The 21,849-nt window shown below is 46.9% G+C and overlaps 3 protein-coding genes across 3 annotated transcripts; 1 reads left to right on the forward strand and 2 right to left on the reverse strand.

The window, feature by feature from the left end:
* Nucleotides 1-4,699: 4,699 nt before the first annotated feature.
* Nucleotides 4,700-5,785, reverse strand: LOC310860855 (fructose-bisphosphate aldolase B-like; the record flags this gene model as incomplete). The annotated part of the gene is made up of 1 exon (XM_083768045.1): nucleotides 4,700-5,785. One exon carries the CDS (start codon nucleotides 5,783-5,785, stop codon nucleotides 4,700-4,702), a length of 1,086 nt encoding a protein of 361 aa, XP_083624171.1.
* Nucleotides 5,786-9,925: 4,140 nt separating this feature from the next.
* LOC310859739 (fructose-bisphosphate aldolase A-like) lies at nucleotides 9,926-11,017 on the reverse strand (the record flags this gene model as incomplete). Its single annotated transcript, XM_083766440.1, has 1 exon — nucleotides 9,926-11,017. One exon carries the CDS (start codon nucleotides 11,015-11,017, stop codon nucleotides 9,926-9,928), a length of 1,092 nt encoding a protein of 363 aa, XP_083622566.1.
* Nucleotides 11,018-11,416: 399 nt separating this feature from the next.
* On the forward strand, nucleotides 11,417-12,166 carry LOC310860856 (V-type proton ATPase subunit D-like; the record flags this gene model as incomplete). The annotated part of the gene is made up of 1 exon (XM_083768046.1): nucleotides 11,417-12,166. One exon carries the CDS (start codon nucleotides 11,417-11,419, stop codon nucleotides 12,164-12,166), a length of 750 nt encoding a protein of 249 aa, XP_083624172.1.
* Nucleotides 12,167-21,849: the final 9,683 nt, after the last annotated feature.

Here is a 21,849-nt window from a genome sequence, read left to right on the forward strand (position 1 = left end):
CAAGCTCAAAACTAGGGATGCACCGATCCGGCTTTTTGGCATTCGATACCGATTTCGATACATGGGGGTCCAGTATCTGCCGATACAGAGTACCGATCCGATACCCCCCACAAAGAAACGTAATAACCTATTAAGCTGTATGCCTCACTGTGTGGAGTCTGGAATCATTATTTTGTGCAAGGCTTGACTTAAACATTACTTTCCCAACTTTGTAAAACAAAATGTAACACAGATATAAATGCACTGAATTATTTATTAAATAACTGTGCCAACAATTAGACCAGGTTAATGTGTGAGCAGGCTAGCCTGGCTGCATTCTGCATGTTATACTGTCAATACTACACTGCTGTGTCACAGAGGAGGTAGAGTTGTTTTCATACTGTAATTACACATAATTATCGGATCGGATCGGATAATGGATCGGCCACCGATCCGATACCCGATCTAGAATTTTAGCCTGGATCGGCGCCGATCTCCGATACGAGTATCGGATCGGTGCATCCCTACTCAAAACACATGTGCACAATTCGAGCTTCTATAACGGTATCTGCTTTTGTTACTTTTGTGTGAGAAAAAAACAACAAAAAAACACAAATAGTTAAAATACTGCCCTATTATACAGCAACGATACCAAGGACTGTCTACATAGGCTCTGATGCCTGCAACTAAGCGCCCCAGGGTTCAATTCCCGAGTCCGGCGGAAAATTTCTGCATCTCTCTCTCTCTCTCTACACATAAATAAAAAAGGATTAAGGACTATAACGTGTCAGCAGGATTTGAAAAAATGAATACAAAAATAAACTTGTTTCTGTATCTTCGGTAGACTTGACTACTGTAACTGGCAGCATCTGGCGGGAACAAATTCCATAGCTTTTCTACACCAAGAGCAAATTCCTCAAACCAATGGAAACCACCCTCTCATTCACCGCCAGCATTAATTATGTGAACCATTTCTTCAATCGAATCGGCCATCTCCTCCTCCTCCACCTCTCTCGTAGCCTGGTTAATAAACCAGACTAATATCGCACGGACCGCGGGATATTAGTCTGGGGAGGCTCAGTTTGGATTTCATTTCCAGGGGGGGGGGGGGGGGGGGGGGGTGGGTTGAAACATTTTCTCTTTGACGCAATTGGTCAGAGCTACTGTCAGTCAAAAGTCTCAAGCATTGAAAGTCACTGTACCAAAGCCCGCCCATATTGCATACCGTGTCCCGATTGGCCGCCCCATTTCTCTGGTGTAGGAAATGGGCGTACAATTGAGCCTCTCCAGACCGTAATCCGCCGGCAGGCAATTTATTTTTGCCAACGGCTGATTCGGTCTGGTTTATTAACCAGGCTACCTCTCTCGACCCCTTCACGGAGTGTGTCCTATCCGACCTATCCTCCATAACGACTGGTATGAACATCTCCACGCATTTTCATTACATTTCAGGCGTAATGCTACATTCGCCTGGAATCAGGCAAGCAGTGTAGACGTGCAAACGGCAAAAACCGGCTAGACAGCACGGAACGGTAAAAAGATTAAATATTTTAACATTGACGCCGTTACCGTTACAGGTTCTGGCTGCCGTGCCGTTTTACCGTCCTGTTCCCGTCCACTCAAATGACTTCCGGTTTGCCGTCTAGCGCTGCTTGCCTGATCCCATGTGAATGCAGCTTATCTCTAATATAACGAGGTAGGTAGGGTAGGGGACATTTATTTATATGAAACGCCTTTCAAAACACAGGCGCTGGGCAGTAAATTAGCTATAATAAAAGAACATCACAATAAAATGAAGCAAGTTAAGCAACAATAAAAAATCACACCAGTGTGAACCGAGTGGTGCAACTCCCGTCTATTGGTTCTCTGTATCGTTCCAATTTGTATCATTCCAATTTCTTCTCTGTATCGTTTCAATTTCTTCTCTGTATCGTTTGCGTCCAGCAGGTGGCAGCCATGTCACATACTTCTCTCGTTCCATGCTCACACAGGGGTACACACACACACACACACACACACACACACACACACACACACAAACAGGCACACGGACATTGTAAGCTGGATGTAGAAGTGGTTGCACCACTTAAAAATAAGTTACAAACAGAGCAGCACTGCAACAACAGTTAGTGCATAGAACTATAACGGCATACAAATATAGTTTTAAGAATAAAGTCTGGTGGACGGCAGAGTTCACACCAACTAGCCTATAAAATAAATTACAATGGTGAACGATATATTTATAATGCTATTGCTTATGGGGTACAAAATGCTCCAGATGGAACCAAATGTGCACGTTAGGATTTTAAATTGGAGATTAGGCATGCAGATTTCTGCTAGTATGGTCCCCCAGCATTGGCAAACCCGTTCTCACCTATCGGCCGGAGATGCGCTCCCAATCGACAAATCCATTTCAAAATTAGACTAATGGGACCTCACCTACAGTATATGCAAATATAGGCACTCAACAACCTGGCTTCCCCCAGCTCTGAACCTGGGGGTGACATTAGGGCTTTTTCCTTTTTGGAAGGGAAGAACTCCATACCTGGCCTTCAACAACCACCTCTTCAACCTCTCAACCCCCCTGTGTTACTATTTCTAGTGATTTTATCCTGGGATATAACTTTTTTTTTTCTTCTAATGAAGTTGTTTTTCTTTTCTTAACACCATGTAAAGGGACTTTGAGTTGTTAGAAAAGCACAATATACAGTGAATACTGATATAGGCTACTGTACTATAATTATTATTATTAATCACTTGTATATCACCCTCTATACTCTGAATGAATGAATGTATCTTTCATCAATTGGATGTGTTTCTACAGAACAATAATGTACACAACAAATTCCAATCTGGCTTTAGGAAAGGCCACAGCACAGAAACAGCACTTGTAAAAGTAATGAATGATCTGAGGGTGTCTGCTGACAAGAAACATGTATCCGTTCTCTTACTTCTAGATATAACGGCTGCATTTGACACGATTGATCACTCAATTTTAATACAGCGTCTGGAGCACTGGATAGGCCTGTCTGGTACGGCCCTGTCCTGGTTTTCCTCCTACCTATCAAACAGAAGTTACTTTGTCAATCTAGCCGAGTTTGACTCAGACAAACACGACATCAGTTCTGGTATTCCACAGGGCTCGATTCTTGGCCCTCTGCTTTTCTCCTTGTACATACTGCCACTGGGCAAACTCATTGCCAATCACGGAGTCAATTTTCATTTCTATGCTGATGATACCCAACTATATCTATCTGTGGCTCCAGATGATCCCTGTGCTTTAGACCCGCTGCTTACCTGTCTGTCTAGCATCAAATGTTGGATGAGTGAGAACTTTCTCAAGCTAAATGAGGACAAGACAGAAGTTCTCATAATCGGCTCTAGTGAGCAGAAAGAATCAATATTAAGCAGACTTGGCAACCTGACTGTAGACAGTAACAGTACAGTAAAGAACCTGGGGGTTATTATTGATTCCGAATTGAATTTTAATTCACACATTAATCATGTTACCAAGATTGCCTTTTTTCACCTTAGAAATATTGCACGAATCAGATCCTATGTGTCCTTGGACGATGCAAAAACGCTAATCCACGCCTTTGTTTTCTCTCGGCTTGATTACTGCAATGCACTTTTTTCAGGACTGCCTAAGAAAACAACTGACAGATTACAACTTGTCCAAAATGCAGCAGCCAGAGTTTTAACTAGAACTAAGATGAGAGAACATATTACTCCAGTTTTGGCATCACTGCACTGGCTTCCGGTTGTTTTTAGGATTGATTTTAAAATTCTTTTACTTGTCTATAAAGCCCTCAATGGTCTCGCACCTTCCTACCTACATGACTGCTTGCCTAAATATGTCCCAAACCGCCCGCTAAGGTCTTCCACTGCTGGCCTGCTCGCTTTGCCTAAAAAAATGGCAACTAAAAAATACGGGGAAGCAGCTTTTTGCTTCTACGGGCCATCGGCATGGAACAAGCTCCCTCTGTACCTTCGTCAGGCAGCCTCTGTAGACATTTTTAAAGCTCAGCTCAAGACCCACTTCTACAACATTGCCTTTAAGTGATCTTATTCATGTCCTCACTGTATTGCATTACTGCTTGTTTTTTAATGTCGTTGCCTTGCTTTTCTTTTATGCTTTGCTTTTATTTTATTCTCCATTGTTCTGTAAAGCACTTTGAGCTGCATTTGATGTCATGAAAGGTGCTATACAAATAAAGTTTTATTATTATTATTATTATACTGGGGGCTATGACATTTTAGCTATATATATATATATTATATAATAGCACATTAGTTGGCTATACAAGCTCATGTCACTTCATGCCACGATGTGATCTTGTAGATATGCTATTTTTGAAAAATCTTGAAAATGTGTGCATGTATTTGAATATTTTTAAAGCAAACATTTTTTGCTCAAATCTTTTCTTCTGGGGGGTCCCTGGAAAAAAGCACTTTCAGATGAGGGTCTGCAGCCAAATAGGCTACATATAATTGTGGGGGTGTTTGACATGAAAGCATTTGAGCACCACTGATAATAGCAAATGTGATCTTTCAGAACACATTTGTAGGTCAGGTCTTAATGGGTACAGTTAGACATAGAGGGACTGCTTGGAGGACTGGCCCGCGTTGCCAGTAGTGTTGGCGTACTGCCCCGTGGAGGCCAGGCTGTTGGCCTCAGCCCTGCTACAGAAAGCCTTCTGTCTAACTGTAATGGGTACAGTTAGACATAGAGGGACTGCTTGGAGGACTGGCCCGCGTTGCCAGTAGTAGTGTTGGCGTACTGCCCTGTGGAGGCCAGGCCGTTGGCCTCAGCCCTGCTACAGAAAGCCTTCTGTGCAGCCTCCTTGTTGGCGGGTTTGCCTTGCCAGGCAGCGAGGGCAGAGGCCTGGAGTGCACGGCCGAAAGAGAAGGTCAGTTTCCAGGGCCGCTGGAGAGGAACCCGGTTGATGGCGTCCAGATTGAGAGAGGCCTCCTCCTCACTCTGGCCTCCGGAGAGGAAGCAGACGCCGGGGACCGCGGCGGGAACGGCGCGCCTCAGGGCGGTGACCGTCGCCATGGCGACCTCCTGCGGGGTGTACTGCCTGGCGCAGGACTGTCCGGCGGTCACCATGTTGGGCTTGAGCAGCGTTCCCTCCAGGTAGACGTGGTAGTCGGACAGGGCCTTGTACACGGCGGCCAGGACCTTCTCCGTGACGTGCTGACAACGCGCCAGGTCGTGGTCGCCGTCGGGCAGGATCTCGGGCTCCACGACCGGCACCAGGCCGTTCTGTTGGCAGACGCTGGCGAATCTGGCCAGGACGTTGGCGTTTTCCGCGATGGCGAGCGCCGACGGGCAGCTGTCGGAGATGTTGAGGACGCAGCGCCACTTGGCAAAGTCACAACCGTCCTTCTTGTACGCGGCGCAGCGCTCCGAGAGGCCGTCGAGACCCTGTGCGGTGGTCTCGCCGTCCGATCCGTTAAGAGGAACTGTACCTTTGTCCACCTTAATGCCAACAACGATGCCTTTTCCCTTGATGACCTCGGGGAAGGGAACGCCGCCGTCCGACTTCTGGTAGAGGGTCTCGTGGAAGAGGATGACCCCGCCCACACTTTCGGAGATGGAGGGGTCGGCGGAGAAGAGGAGGTCACGGAAACAGCGACGGTTCTCCTCAGTGTTCTCCACGTTGACCTTCTGCAGGCGTTTGCCCATGGTGGCCGTGGACTCATCCGCTGCCAGGATGCCCTTCCCTGGAGCCACCACCCTCTGGGCGATGTCACTGAGCTCCTTCCGCTGCTCCGGAGAGAGACACGGGAACTGGTGCGTCATATTGAAATTATGGAAAGCTTAGCTGGGATCCAGAAGACCAGAAAGTGTGACTAACCAGAGTTCTTGTTGTGAAGAAGCCAGTCACAAAGTTCTATTTATTGAGTTTGAAAAGGGAGAGGAGGTGTTCATGGTGACGTGGGCGGGCGATTAGCCGCACTGGGGACGTCATTGGACGAGGACATCACCATTTAAGCTATAACTAGAAAAAGTGCCCTACTGGGCACAGGTCTCCACCAGGATGAGCAGATGTGAAGAATTCCAGGCAAAGGTTTTTCCTTGGCCTCTAGGGAGTTGGCATACAAAGTTATCCACAGATCCGTGCAGTTAGAGGTAAAAACAGTTTTCGGCCAGTTATAGCGCCACCTTGAGGCTGAGTTGAAATTGTTCATGTGGCATTTCGTCCTCGGCCTAGTGGGAATGTGGGTGCACAATTTCACGGAAATCACGCGATGTGTTCATGATTTGCAGCATTTTTTAAACTGAGCACTCCTGTGCACTTTGGAAGCCAATCTTAACCAATCAGGATGGAGTCTGAGAAATCTGAAAGACTGGTTTCGTTGGATGGCTGTAGAGAGACTGTGTACCAATTTGCGTGATGTTTGGACAGAATCTGTAGGTGTACTGTGCAAAAACTTGTTTTGCACAAAGCGGCCTCCTGGTGGCGCTATAACAGGCCGTTCTGGAAATCTGAAAGACTGGTTTCGTTGAATGGCTCTAGAGAGACTGTGTACCAATTTGCGTGATGTTTGGACAAAATCTGTAGGTGTACTGTGCAAAAACTTGTTTTGCACAAAGCGGCCTCCTGGTGGCGCTATAACAGGCCGTTCTGGAAATCTGAAAGACTGGTTTCGTTGAATGGCTCTAGAGAGACTGTGTACCAATTTGCGTGATGTTTGGACAAAATCTGTAGGTGTACTGTGCAAAAACCTGTTTTGCACAAAGCGGCCTCCTGGAGCGGCCTCCTGGTGGCGCTATAACAGGCCGTTCTGGAAATCTGAAAGACCGGTTTCGTTGAATGGCTCTAGAGAGACTGTGTACGAATTTGCGAGATGTTTGGACAAAATCTGTAAGTGTACTGTGCAAAAACTTGTTTTGCACAAAGCGGCCTCCTGGTGGCGCTATAACAGGCCGTTCTGGAAATCTGAAAGACTGGTTTCGTTGAATGGCTCTAGAGAGACTGTGTACCAATTTGCGTGATGTTTGGACAAAATCTGTAGGTGTACTGTGCAAAAACTTGTTTTGCACAAAGCGGCCTCCTGGTGGCGCTATAACAGGCCGTTCTGGAAATCTGAAAGACTGGTTTCGTTGAATGGCTCTAGAGAGACTGTGTACCAATTTGCGTGATGTTTGGACAAAATCTGTAGGTGTACTGTGCAAAAACCTGTTTTGCACAAAGCGGCCTCCTGGAGCGGCCTCCTGGTGGCGCTATAACAGGCCGTTCTGGAAATATGAAAGACCGGTTTGGTTGAATGGCTCTAGAGAGACTGTGTACCAATTTGCGTGATGTTTGGACAAAATCTGTAGGTGTACTGTGCAAAAACTTGTTTTGCACAAAGCGGCCTCCTGGTGGCGCTATAACAGGCCGTTCTGGAAAGTTTGGGGCAGAGGTTCATCGTTGGCATCCAGGGAGTGTGTGTGCAAAATTTGGCATCGACCGGGTTAACGGTGGCCGAGATTAGCTGCTCACGGACACACACACGGACGGACGGACGGACGGACACACACACACACGGACGGAGTGCAAAACATACTCTCCCCCTAGGCCTTCGGCCTGGTGGAGACAACTACGCTAAGTTTGAACTTATAAACCATTCGCTCCACCGACTTCAAATTCGACACATGCGTTCCACACCCCCACAGGGAGTGCAGTGCCCGGTGTCGAGTCGGTCGGACCCACGGTTGTCCAGAACCGCCACAAAAGGCCTCTGCCCGGGCTCTGGACACTAGGGCCCCTGCCCAGGCTCCATATACAGAGCTGGCCTGTTCTGACATCACAACACTGCGTATTTGGGCATGCCTGACATAGAACTCTATATATGGGACAGATACAGAAACCTCCATATATGGGCATAAAAGTGACACAGACAGAAGGGTGGAACGGGACACAGAACTCCATATATCAGAATAAAGGGACACAGAGAGACAGATACAGAAATGTATCATTTCCAACTTGCATCGTTCCAAGTAGGCCAGTGCCCAACGGGCAATGGCATCATAGAAGGTATAGGATCCCTGTTTTGACACATCCCTGTTTTGAGGGGCGCCAGCCCCTCCTATGCACAGCTTTGTGTGTGTTTGTAGCACAGGCTGTGATGATTTGATTGGCTGACACGAGTGCGATTTTTGTGTTTGGGTGAATTTCACCTGTGATTGGTTGGTTAAATTTACGTCATAGTCGGCGGACATTTTACCTAATTTCTCCATTCATTGTCAATGGCAAATATTGAGACATCTGGGGACAAACGGCTGTATATCCCATTCTGACCGGGCACCCATTTTGGTGTTGGCATCATGTTATGCTTTAGCTATTGAAAAATAGCAGATCTACAAGCTCATATCGCGCCACTGAGTGGCGCGATACGAGCTTGTAGGTCTGCTATTTTTTGAAAAATCGAAGAACGACTGACATTTTTAGAATCTGATCTCAGGTCAGAATGGGTTAATCAGACCAGTGTGTGTGTCCAGTGGAAAACTCGTATGAATCTGATCTCAGGTCAGAATGGGATATAGAGCGCCCCTCAAAAACCGCATACACCCACAATGTTTTTTGGCTGAGCAATGCACGTATTGAGGATAAAGATCACACCCGTGTGAAGTGAGGGGCGCTCTTATCATCATACATCATCTCATTTCCGGGCAATCACAAAGTTACGTCGTCTCTTTTGTCTTCAATGTTTGTGTAGGACAAAGTTTGTGTTTGCACATACACCAAAAGCTGTATATAGGCCTGAGCTAGCGCCCCTCAAAAAGTGAGGACGTCACAAGTGATTAGCCTTGAGGACAAAAAGTGAAGACAGACAACTACTGAGGACGCCAATTGTGATGTATGATGATGTATGATGACAAGAGCGCCCCTCACTTCACACAGGTGTGATTTATTTTCCACTGGACCATTCTCACATGTCCCAGGAAAGGAGAAAGTTTCCAGCTCCAGTTTATTTGCTTGTTATTGTCTCCACCAGGCCGAAGGCATGGGGGGAGAGTATGTTTTGCACTCCGTCCGTCTGTCCGTGTGTCCGTGTGTGTGTGTGTGTGTGTCCGTGAGCAGCTAATCTGTCCGTGAGCAGCTAATCTCGGCCACCGTTAACCCGGTCGATGCCAAATTTTGCACACACACTCCCTGGATGCCAACGATAAACCTCTGCCCCAAACTTTCCAGAACGGCCTGTTATAGCGCCACCAGGAGGCCGCTTTGTGCAAAACAAGTTTTTGCACAGTACACCTACAGATTTTGTCCAAACATCACGCAAATTGGTACACAGTCTCTCTAGAGCCATTCAACGAAACCGGTCTTTCAGATTTCTCAGACTCCATCCTGATTGGTTAAGATTGGCTTCCAAAGTTCACAGGAGTGCTCAGTTTCAAACAAAATGCTGCAAATCACATCGCGTCGCGTGATTTCCGTGAAATTGTGCACCCACATTCCCACTAGGCCGAGGAAGAAATGCCACATGAACAATTTCAACTCAGCCTCAAGGTGGCGCTATAACTGGCCGAAAAGTGTTTTATCTCCAACTGCACGGATCTGTGGATAACTTTGTATGCCAACTCCCTAGTTTACTTTTGTTGCCCTTTTATCCAACCACCAGATGAAGGCAAGCTGCAATGTCCTACATTCCTATCCTGGTGGAGACCTGTGCCCAGAAGGGCACTTTTTCTAGTTTGTTTTATGTGAAGCACTTTGGGTTGCATTTTATATATGAAAGGTGCGATATAAATAAAGTTGAATTATTTATTTATGTATTTATTTATATTTTATAATGGATTTTATTTTACCCACGTTTATCACTGATTCCCCCCCCCCCCTTTTTTTCACCATGATGACAAGTTTACCTCAAGTTTCCATGTACTTCAAAAAGTATTTTTATGGAATATTTAATATAGTGATGGTGTGACAAAAAGGACTAGTTTGTTCTAGTGTTAATAAGCGTGGTTAGCCACGTACAGCGACTCTCCGCCGGCGGCACTGGCTCCAGCAGCAACATATTTGCCGACGCAGGCCTGGCTATTGGCCAGAGCTCTCTTCATGAACTCTTCCTGGCAGGCCTTGCCGTTCTCCTTCTTGCCTCCCCATGCTCTGAGGGCAGAGGCCTGCAGAGCGCGGCCGTAGGAGAAGGTGATAGCCCACGGCCTGTTCAGAGGGCATGTGTTCATGGCGTTCAAGTTGATGGACGCCTCCTCCTCACTCTGGCCACCGGACAGGAAGGTGATGCCGGGGACGGCGGGGGGCACAGTGCGGCGCAGGGCGGTGACGGTGGCCGCGGCAACCTCCTCGTTGGTGTACCGGTGAGAGCAGGAGTGTCCGGCGGTCACCATGTTGGGCTTGAGCAGGGTGCCCTCCAGGTAGACGTGGTGGTCAGACAGGGCCTTGTACACGGCGGCCAGGACCTCCTCAGTCACATACTGGCAGCGCTTCAGGTCGTGGTCGCCGTCGGGGAGGATCTCGGGCTCGATGATGGGGACAATGCCGTGCATCTGGCAGATGCTGGCATAGCTGGCCAGCACGTTGGCATTCTCCATGATGGCCAGACAGGAGGGGGTGGTGGGGGTGATCTTCAGCACACAGCGCCACTTGGCGAAATCGGCACCGTCTTTCTTGTACTGGGCGCAACGCTCGTGCAGGCCATCAAGACCCTGGGTGGTGGTCTCGCCATTGGTTCCAGCCAGGGGGACGATGCCTTTGTCAACCTTGATTCCAACAACCATGCCTCTCTTCTTCAGGTACTCGGGGAAGAGCACACCGTCGTCGGTCTTCTGGTACATGGTCTCGTGGAAGAGGATGACGCCACCAATGCAGGGCTCCATGCGCTCGCTAGCGGTGAAGAGCAGCTGGCGGTACAGCCTCCTGTTCTCCTCTGTGTTCTCAGCATTGATGCTCTGGAAGCGCTTGGCAACGCTGCCGGTAGACTCGTCTGCGGCGAGGATTCCCTTGCCGGGAGTGACGATCTTGTGAGCAATGTCACAGAGCTCCTTCTCCTGCTCGGAAGTGAGGAAAGGGTATGCGCCAGGCATCTTCACTCTTCAAGGTTTGGGAGAGCTGTGGAATATGGCTTGGTATCGATGATAGTCGATGATGAAGTAATACAAGGCTCCACTTTTATTTCTTTGGCTGCGGTGATTTTGTCAGTATGACCAGTATGATGTCACTCATCTCCTTATATGGAGCCCCTGTCAGTCATGCCCAAAGATAGGGTCTATGATGTCTTTATGGGGATATGGGGTTCCAGGCATCCTGATGTCATTCTAACTTGTGGTGCTCTCCATTTATGACTTTACTACTAGAGCGGTGCCGGTTGGAGCCTCTGCAGTGGCTACTTCAACTTCAACCACCACTTTCTAATGCAATTATTTACAGGGGGCACTGGCTGGTGAAACTCCTACACAGTCCAGCTGTCTTGACTGAAGGACAAAATGTCAGGAAAAGACAGGATTGATGTATTCCCGTCCAGAATGGCCCAGACCACCATGAAAGCCAGCCTGAAAGGGGCGCAGAAAGGTCATAACCTGCTCAAGAAGAAAGCAGATGCCCTCTCGGTGCGCTTCCGCACCGTGCTACGCAACATTATGGAAACCAAGACCCTGATGGGAGAGGTGATGAGCGAAGCCACCTTCTCTTTGGCCGAAGCCAAATTCGCCGCGGGGGACTTCAGCGCCACCGTGCTCCAGAACGTCAATAAGGCCCGGGTGAAAGTCAGAGCCAGGAAGGACAACGTGGCGGGCGTCACTTTGCCCGTGTTCGAGTGCTACCAGGACGGCGGGGACAGCTATCAGCTGACCGGTCTGGCCAAAGGAGGAGAGCAGATCTCCAGGTCGAAAAGGAGCTACACCAAAGCCGTCGAGCTGCTGGTGGAGCTGGCCTCCTCGCAGACGTCGTTCGTTGCACTGGACGAAGCCATAAAGGCCACAAATCGCCGTGCGAGAGCCATCGAGCATGTGCTCCTGCCTCGCATCGAGCGCACCCTCGCCTACATCGCCACTGAGCTGGACGAGAGGGAGCGAGAGGACTTCTACAGGCTGAAGAAGGTCCAGCAGAAGAAGAGGCAGCTGAGAGAGAGGGCCGAGTCGGAGGCCGCTGTTCGCCTGGCCACGCTGGGTCTCACTGTGGCCGAGCCCGCTAACATGCTAACAGAGGGGATGGATGAGGACCTGCTGTTTGACTAACACGCTAACATGCTAACGGAGGGGATGGATGAGGACCTGCTGTTTGACTGACAAGCTAACATGCTAACGGAGGGGATGGATGAGGACCTGCTGTTTGACTGACACGCTAACATGCTAACGGAGGGGATGGATGAGGACCTGCTGTTTGACTGACACGCTAACATGCTAACAGAGGGGATGGATGAGGACCTGCTGTTTGACTGACACGCTAACATGCTAACAGAGGGGATGGATGAGGACCTGCTGTTTGACTGACACGCTAACATGCTAACGGAGGGGATGGATGAGGACCTGCTGTTTGACTGACACGCTAACATGCTAACAGAGGGGATGGATGAGGACCTGCTGTTTGACTGACACGCTAACATGCTAACGGAGGGGATGGATGAGGACCTGCTGTTTGACTGACACGCTAACATGCTAACAGAGGGGATGGATGAGGACCTGCTGTTTGACTGACACGCTAACATGCTAACGGAGGGGATGGATGAGGACCTGCTGTTTGACTGACACGCTAACATGCTAACGGAGGGGATGGATGAGGACCTGCTGTTTGACTGACACGTTAACATGCTAACGGAGGGGATGGATGAGGACCTGCTGTTTGACTGACACGCTAACATGCTAACGGAGGGGATGGATGAGGACCTGCTGTTTGACTGACACGCTAACATGCTAACGGAGGGGATGGATGAGGACCTGCTGTTTGACTGACACGCTAACATGCTAACGGAGGGGATGGATGAGGACCTGCTGTTTGACTGACACGCTAACATGCTAACGGAGGGGATGGATGAGGATCTGCTGTTTGACTGACACGCTAACATGCTAACGGAGGGGATGGATGAGGACCTGCTGTTTGACTGACACGCTAACATGCTAACAGAGGGGATGGATGAGGACCTGCTGTTTGACTGACACGCTAACATGCTAACGGAGGGGATGGATGAGGACCTGCTGTTTGACTGACACGCTAACATGCTAACAGAGGGGATGGATGAGGACCTGCTGTTTGACTGACACGCTAACATGCTAACGGAGGGGATGGATGAGGACCTGCTGTTTGACTGACACGCTAACATGCTAACAGAGGGGATGGATGAGGACCTGCTGTTTGACTGACACGCTAACATGCTAAGTAAAAAAGAATGCGGACACTTTTTCCACCACTGTCCAGTAACACTGAGCGAGCGCATGCCTCAGCAGCTTGTTCTGTTTGTTGGCACCATGGGATGGTTGCAGCGTTGCATTGGTGAATCTATCTCTGGTGGGACGCTGTACTTTAAAGATGGCACGCGCACGTTGCTCATCAGTTTCCGTGCCAAGATCGACATCGGACGACCATTAAATGTGATTAAATATCACCTAGGACTAAAGTTCTCAACGGGCCCAAAAATTATGCCTAAAAATTGCCATAATGTTAAGCCCGAAGCCCGTCAAAAGCCTGACAGAAAAAAAAGAGAGAGAAAAAAAAGCAGCCCGGCCCGACTAATTAGCATATTTTTTGGGCCCGGCCCGGCCCTAAAACGTCGGGTCGGGCTTGGTCGGGCCTGGTCGGGTTCGGGCAGAGTTTGAGAACTTTACCTACGACATCGGACGACCCCTTGGTTTGTAATGTTGAAAAATAATTGTTCCCGGGTCTGGCCTCGATCAAGCAACCCATGGCCTCGCTGTTTGCGGTCCCACGCTGGACAGTCCAAAAACCTCATCCCATTGAAATAGCCCTCAGATTGAGGTGTCATAGTAAATAAACAAGCATGTTTTTGGAGATGAATAAAAACAATTGCTGTCAGCTGTCTGGATCACAACATACATAAGGTCCACGCCTGGAAAAAAGGATTCTATAGCTTATTCTCTCCCTCTCCTATTCTGTCTGTCTCTCTCCCTCTGTCCTGTTCTTCCATCTCTCTCCTCCTCCTGAAATCATTTGATTAAGTATGCATAGCTGCCATTGATATGCTCATTAGACATTATCCTATCCCGACTATTTGAATGTCCCATGTTGTAGGACAGGACACTCACTGTACTCATCGTTCAATGTTCGATGTTTACCGACAACGTCTCTCTGTACATCATACTATAATTAACCGAATGACTGTGTGTGTGTGTGTGTGTGTGTGTGTGTGTGTGTCGGTCAGAAACAGTGCCGTAACTCCTTACTGCTTGCACCAATCACTCCCACTTCACACAGGCATTGACCATATGCATATGGAGGGCGTAACGAAGCCCTTTTTTCGATTTGACACATTAATGATTATTAATTAATGTATTAGTCAATTACAAACGCACCCGGGCGGAGTACCCTTCACGGCCACAAGGGGGGGCAAATGTCTCACAACGGGTAAGGACTAGTAATTATAAAAGACAAATAATATGAATTGTCTATCCTAAAACCGAACGTGTATGGAGTATTGGGGCTGAATGTGCTATTTTGTTCGCTCCCCATCTCTTCTCTCTCTCCCTCTGTATTAAAAATGTCTTAAAAGTGGGCTAGTTAAAATGTCATCTGTCATCTGGGGACTCGTGCGGGGGGTCTCGACCCACATGAGAACCACTGCTTCAGAACCCTGCAGTTCCGCAGAACAAACAATCTGACTGCTGACCCCAATCTATCCGTGTAGTGCGTGTGTTTCTGCATGCCTGTGCACCCCCGCTGGGGTAACCATGCATGCACAAGTTGTATGTGTGTGTGTGTGTGTGTGTGCCCAACATGCCCTATGGATGGGCATTCCATATGCGAGGCCATGTGTGCATGCATGCATGCGTACATATATTCCATAACGCATGAGCTAGCCTGCGGGACGCATGTGCATGTGCTTTCCGAGCTTTACATGATGTCACCATTCCATAACCTCTTCTGACGTGCATGGGCTCCAGACCAACCCTGGGCTCCTTGATTCGGACATGTCATAATATACAGTATAGTACTAACTAGGGCAGGGGTGGGCAACTGGCGGCCCGGGGGCCACATGCGGCCCCCGCATTCACTTGATGCGGCCCGAATGTTAATATCAGAATACTGATTGATTTCAGCTGTTTACAATTCCAAAACCCGCTTTAATTACTTCATGACTAGTATTAAATGACTAGTACTTAATGACTAGTAACATGTTATTGTCTTTTTGTGTCCAATGAAGTTATGTTAACAGTTCACAAAGATAACATAACTGTAACTAAATGCATTTGAAATTCAATAAAAACTAGGTTACTTTTCAGGATTCCAAAAAAGAAATAGCAAAATAAATGTCAGGTTTCCAATTCAAATATAGCAAAAATAGCCGATCTACAAGCTCAAAACGCGTCGCAATGCGACGCGTTTTGAGCTTGTAGATCGGCTATTTTTGCTACGACAGCAATATGCAATGTGGCCCTCTGGAGTGAGTGTGGAAATATATTGGCCCTCTCCATCGTCAAAGTTGCCCACCCCTGAACTAGTGAGACATCTGCAAGCTTTACAATGTGCGTTGTAAGCTTGTAGATCGGCCTATTTTCGGGAACGAGGGCGCGTTCGGAAATAGCGCACTGAGCACACTGTGCAATGCAAACTAATATAGGCGAGTGCGCTCGGGTGCGCCCAGAGCTAACAAGTGCTGACACAAAGAAACGATCAGACACAATTGGAACTGTGACGGTATGAAAATGAAGCCGCTGAACGGGCACTCTGTCCTGATCGGCTGAAAATGTGTCCCGGAAACAATCCACTAAAAAAAGTTTACTTTACATTGCGATCGTTTTAATTTATACGATATGATCTGATATATTATGATCCAAAAAGCGTTCCTATTTTGCGGGAGAGAGACGGATGAGGAGCAGAAATGAAGCGCCAGTATATCGATCCGTTCAAAACCACGGAGAGCGCCCTGGATTAGGAGAGACGAGTCATTCTTTCCGCCGCGCTAACGGCTAAGTCAACGGTAAGCTAATTTGAGTGCAGAGCGTATAGCATACGGTATAGCCGAAAGGCGTACTGACAAATTCAGAATATTCTTATCTCGCCCGGTATCATTGAGGATGCGCTAGGACGTCTGAGGACGTCCTGTGTCCGCGTCGATTGGGACCCCTAGGACGTGTGGCGATGTCCTATGTACGGAATCGGTTAACCCATTCTGGGCGGGCACCCATTTTGGCGTTAGCATCATGTCGTGCTTTAGCTATTTAAAAATAGCAGATCTACAAGCTCATATCGTGCAACCGAGTGGCGCGATACGAGCTTGTAGGTCTGCTATTTATTTTTTAATCGAAGAACGACTGACATTTTTTTAATCTGATCTCAGGTCAGAATGGGTTCATCAGACCAGTGTGTGTCCAGTGGAAACCTCGTATGAATCTGATCTCAGGTCAGAATCGGTTAAAGAGCTGGAGAGACTCCTGTTACTGAACAAACACTCACTATAGTGAGTCAACCTTTTTAAGAGAAAAAAAAATCACTTACACATAATTGAATGTGGGTGATTTTGGTAGGAAACTTGAGAATGCAAATGAGTGAACCCCATGTTACCGTTCGTCAAGACCGCGAGGCCCTAATTAAAACTAGGGGCCAATTGACCCTCCCCCCCCCCCCCGTAGCAGAAGAGTTCCTGTTGTTGCAGCCCTATCAGCCCCCCCCGCACATTCTGACGTGACCTCATTAGCATGTAAAAAGTGCATCCATATGTGCTCCGCTGTGTCCGCGCATGTGAACTGACACATGATTTGCATAGTTAACGAGCAGCCGAGCGTGAATAAAACATGTGAACCGTAACGGGGCGCGCAACATCCTGAAACATATGTCGCGATCTGTGCGAGAGAGAGAGAGAGAGAGAGAGAGAGAGAGAGAGAGAGAGAGAGAGAGAGAGAGAGAGAGAGAGAGAGAGAGAGAGAGAGAGAGAGAGAGAGAGAGAGAGAGAATCCGGGAAATTACACGAATCCGGGGGCCTGGATTCGTTCGGAGCAGGTGCGGGGGTTGACCCCCCCCCTCCCCCCTTTCCTGGTTCTGTCTCTCTTTCATCATTTAATTCCTCTTTCTCAAATGTATTTCTCAGATTTCTCTCTCTCTCTCTTGTGTGTGGTTACTGTCTCTCTCCTTCCTTCCCTCTGTCTCTCTTTCATCTTACCGCTTAAAAAGAAGAGCCCTGAAATGACGATGCCCCCCCCCCCCCCCCCCCATCCACCCTCCCTCCCCACCCACCCACCCACCAACCCACAGTGGGGGAACCAAGCAGATGTGTGTTGCACTTAAAGAGCACAAATCAAATCAGAGGTATACAGTTTGCAAAGGGGGGAGGTAGCCGCATTTTTTCAGCTCCCGTACTGTCCGCCAACTGGCTGGCCTGTGCAGCTGATCGGGCCGTATCTCACAAAGGGTTTGGCTTAAAAGTGTAACTCTGACGTTAAAGCAACGCAGGATAAAGAGAGCCGGGGGTAATATACCATAGTGGGGGGATTTATACGATCTGTCGGATATACAGTGTGCGAATGGAGGCCGCATGCAATACATAACAAGAGACTGTATAAGACCACTGCGGGGGAGTTTATACTGTACATACATACAGATCATAATTATTATACTGTAAGAGTGCATGAGTTTAATGGAAGTTCAAAGTTTGTCGACTAAAACTATGGCGAAAAATGTTTGTCGACTGCCTTCTTTCACTGACGAAAACGGAATAAAAAATAAATTTCAATTTCAACAAACTGATCCATGTAGACAAGCAGCAGTATACCAAGACATTCTGTCCAGAACTTTAGAACTTTGATCCATGTAGATAGCACAAGCAGCAGAATACCAAGACATTCTGTCCAGAACTTTAGATGCAGACCCCATCTCAAAATATGTTGTGCCAGGGACCCCCAGAAGCAAAGTTTAAGGTTTAGTTTAAAAAAATGTGTTTTCAAAAACAGATCTATACAAGCTCATGAGCTTGTATCTGCTATTTTTGAATATAGCCAAAGAATAAAATATGGTTAAAGTGGTTAAAATTATGATGCTATATGATATATGATGATGCAATATATATATAGCCCACTTTGACAACCAATGCATTAGTCCTTCCTGACGCTTAAGACCGGGAAATAATTGTTGTCGAAATCAGAGTATATCAGAGGCGAAGACGAGATAGGTCTAAGAGATTAAGTTTATTGAAACCCAAGTACATGAGTAGCCATCCAAAGCAGTTAAGATACTCCCAGGAAGGTTCGATGCAGTTAGCTGTCAGCTCATCCTCTTCCCGGGGCTTATTGTCTCCACCAGGCCGAAGGCATGTGGGGAGAGTATGTTTTGCACTCCGTCCGTCCGTGTGTCCGTCCGTGTGTCCGTGTGTCCGTGTGTCCGTGAACAGCTAATCTCGGCCACCGTTAACCCGGTCGATGCCATATTTTGCACACACACTCCCTGGATGCCAACCATGAACCTCTGCCCCAAACTTTCCAGAACGGCCTGTTATAGCGCCACCAGGAGGCCGCTTTGTGCAAAACAAGTTTTTCGATGCCATATTTTGCACACACACTCCCTGGATGCCAACCATGAACCTCTGCCCCAAACTTTCCAGAACGGCCTGTTATAGCGCCACCAGGAGGCCGCTTTGTGCAAAACAAGTTTTTGCACAGTACACCTACAGATTTTGTCCAAACATCACGCAAATTGGTACACAGTCTCTCTAGAGCCATTCAACGGAACGGGTCTTTCAGATTTATCACACTCCATCCTGATTGGTTAAGATTGGCTTCCAAAGTTCACAGGAGTGCTCAGTTTCAAACAAAATGCTGCAAATCATGAACACATCGCGTGATTTCCGTGAAATTGTGCACCCACATTCCCACTAGGCCGAGGACGAAATGCCACATGAACAATTTCAACTATAACTGGCCGAAAAGTGTTTTTACCTCTAACTGCACGGATCTGTGGATAACCTGGTGGAGACCTGTGCCCGGAAGGGCACTTTTTCTAGTTACATACTGTAATAGTCCGGCAGCCGAGGACGGGTGGGACATTTGGTATATGTGTCCCAGCCGAGGACGGGTGGGACATTTGGTATGTGTCCCAGCCGAGGACGGGTGGGACATTTGGTATGTGTCCCAGCCGAGGACGGGTGGGACATTTGGTATATGTGTCCCAGGCCAGTGATTTCAACCACAAGTCGGCACAGTTGATATACAGTTATAGATGAAAATACAATTCATTTCTTTTTTTGGTGGTTTTCGTTTTTAGCCACATTAACACAGTTGGAATGTTAAAGAATGTTTTTATTCCATCAGAAAGTCGTTTTAGTGTCATTAAGTCGTTGCAATTGCTTAAACAAGTCACTATGTCTAATGTTTTAACAATTGGGTTAAGCAATGCTAACCAATGCTAATCAGAAAATCAGCTTTCCTTTCAAAGTATGCAAATTCCGCTAAAATCCTAAAAGCTTTTTTGTACACAATCGTTTTTGAAGATAATACTAGTCTTTTACTAACTGGCTAACAGAAATAGCAGAGAAATAAGTATTAACCATCGTATTTTGTAAAAAGTGTGTTTATTTTCGGTCCGCCTAAAGCTAATGTTTGAACAATGGAACATGCTTCCTGTTTCCAATAGCAGAAGAAGAAGACAATGTAAACATTGTAAACATTGTAACATTATGTCACCATAACGTGGCTATTATTAGTTGCTTTGGAATGTACCTGCCATGAAAATTAAGGTCATAATAACGCAGATCACATCGATATGTAATATAGCGAGATATGTACTTGTTCTAGCTACAGGATTGATATCAATATAATGCTAAACGTAGCTAAAAAGCTATCGCGGGGTTGCCAGGTTCTGAGAAATAAGCAACCCGGTATATGAACATTTACATAGGCCTGATCTAATAAGGGTCCACTTGGTTACCAACTCTCCATAATCAACTACACTTTAAAAACAAGCCCAAATAATCAACTACACTTTATTTTTGTCAAATACATTTTTAGTAACAGGTTATAAATTATTATAAAATTGGTACAGTATAGGCCTATGCATTATTTTTCTTTAGAAACAAGGCCAACTAATTATAATAAGCAGACATGGCAACACTGCTGGTTGAATAATGGAGGAATGAAGGGAAAACAGCGCCCCCTAAAGTCATAGATCACTGCTGAAATCTTAATCAAATTCTTTACTTTCAGGTTTCCAATTCAACAAGTTCTTATATCTTCTTCATTCCCCCCCCCCAATTTCAATGAGCAATACATCATATGAAAGGTTACAGTGTGCAGTTTCATAATATGTAAAGAACTGGAAAATGACCATGGCCCCCTTGTATATTAAACCACTGGCACTGGTCACATATTAGTCTTTTTTATTGGCCTAAAATATTGTCTATATACATGCGTGCATTCATGAAGATATGCAAGTACCTGTAAGTATTGGGCAATTTTTTATAGTCGTTTCTTGTGACCCTACCATTAACATCCTATGGCAGGCAAAAATGTCAAACTTTCCTTCCCAGTTTTCTGAAATAAATATTTTAACGATTTTTCTAAAATAGCAGACCTACAAGCTCGTAGCGCGCCAATCGGTGGCGCGCTATAAGCTTGTAGATCTGCTATTTTTCAATAGCTAAATTATATAATGTTTAAAACACCCAAAGGGGTTCCCGCCCAAAATGGGTTAAGTAGCATGTGACATGTCAAACTAGGGGGTTTTCATAATTCTGAATCCATTCCAAGCATTCGTTCTGCACAAAATACACTCCTTGGGCTAAAAACGGCCATAGACGTCATGACAAATGGGATGAGGTCAGCACATTTTTGGCACATTTGGACACGTGGCTATGGCTGCTTTTAGCCCAAGGAGCGTATTTGGGGCAGAACTAATGCTTGGAATGGATTCAGAATCATGAAAACCCCCTGGTTTGTTTGACATGGCACATGCTACTTAAAGCAAAACTAAAGTGTGACATTTTTTCCTGCCATAGGATGTTAAAATCAGGGTCAGAAGAAGAAACCCCTATAAAATAAATTGCTCAATACTGACAGCCGGTCAGCAAGTGGATTCATGAATGTATGTATATAGACAATACTTTAGGCCAAAAAAAAAAGGCTATAGGCCTGGGCCATGGCTCAGTGGTCCAGGCACCGTGGCTGGAAATCCAGTCTGGCAGTGTGCCGCGGGTTCGACTCCCGATCCCGACTGCCTTTACTGCATGTCTCCCCCCCCCCCCCCCCCCCATCTCTCTCCCCATTTCCTGTCTGCCTACTGTCTGTCCCTCCATAAAATATATTACCGAATTTCCCACTTTAAACAAAAGCAGCCTGTCGGCTGCCGGACTACGAGAGGAATGTTCTGGAACATCAAGTAACAATCATAGTATTTTGCCAAACCTAAGTTGTTTACCAAAACACCTACTACTGAGCCAATGTGGGATGCCTCGCCGAACCCGAGGCATGTGGCTTCTCTTTTAACCAATTCTGACCGGGCACCCATTTTGGTGTCGGCATCATGTTGTGCTTTAGCTATTGAAAAATAGCAGATCTACAAGCTCATATCGCGCCACCGAGTGGCGCGATATGAGCTTGTAGATCTGCTATTTTTGAAAAAATTCGAAGAACGACTGACATTTTTTAGAATCTGATCTCAGGTCAGAATGGGTTCATCAGACCAGTGTGTGTCCAGTGGAAACCTCATATGAATCTGATCTCAGGTCAGAATGGGTTAACCATCAATACAGTGACCTGGTGTCATG

The sequence above is a fragment of the Protomyctophum parallelum genome (assembly GCF_964188405.1).
Source record: "Protomyctophum parallelum genome assembly, chromosome: 6".
In the NCBI taxonomy this organism is placed as follows: Eukaryota; Metazoa; Chordata; class Actinopteri; order Myctophiformes; family Myctophidae; genus Protomyctophum; species Protomyctophum parallelum.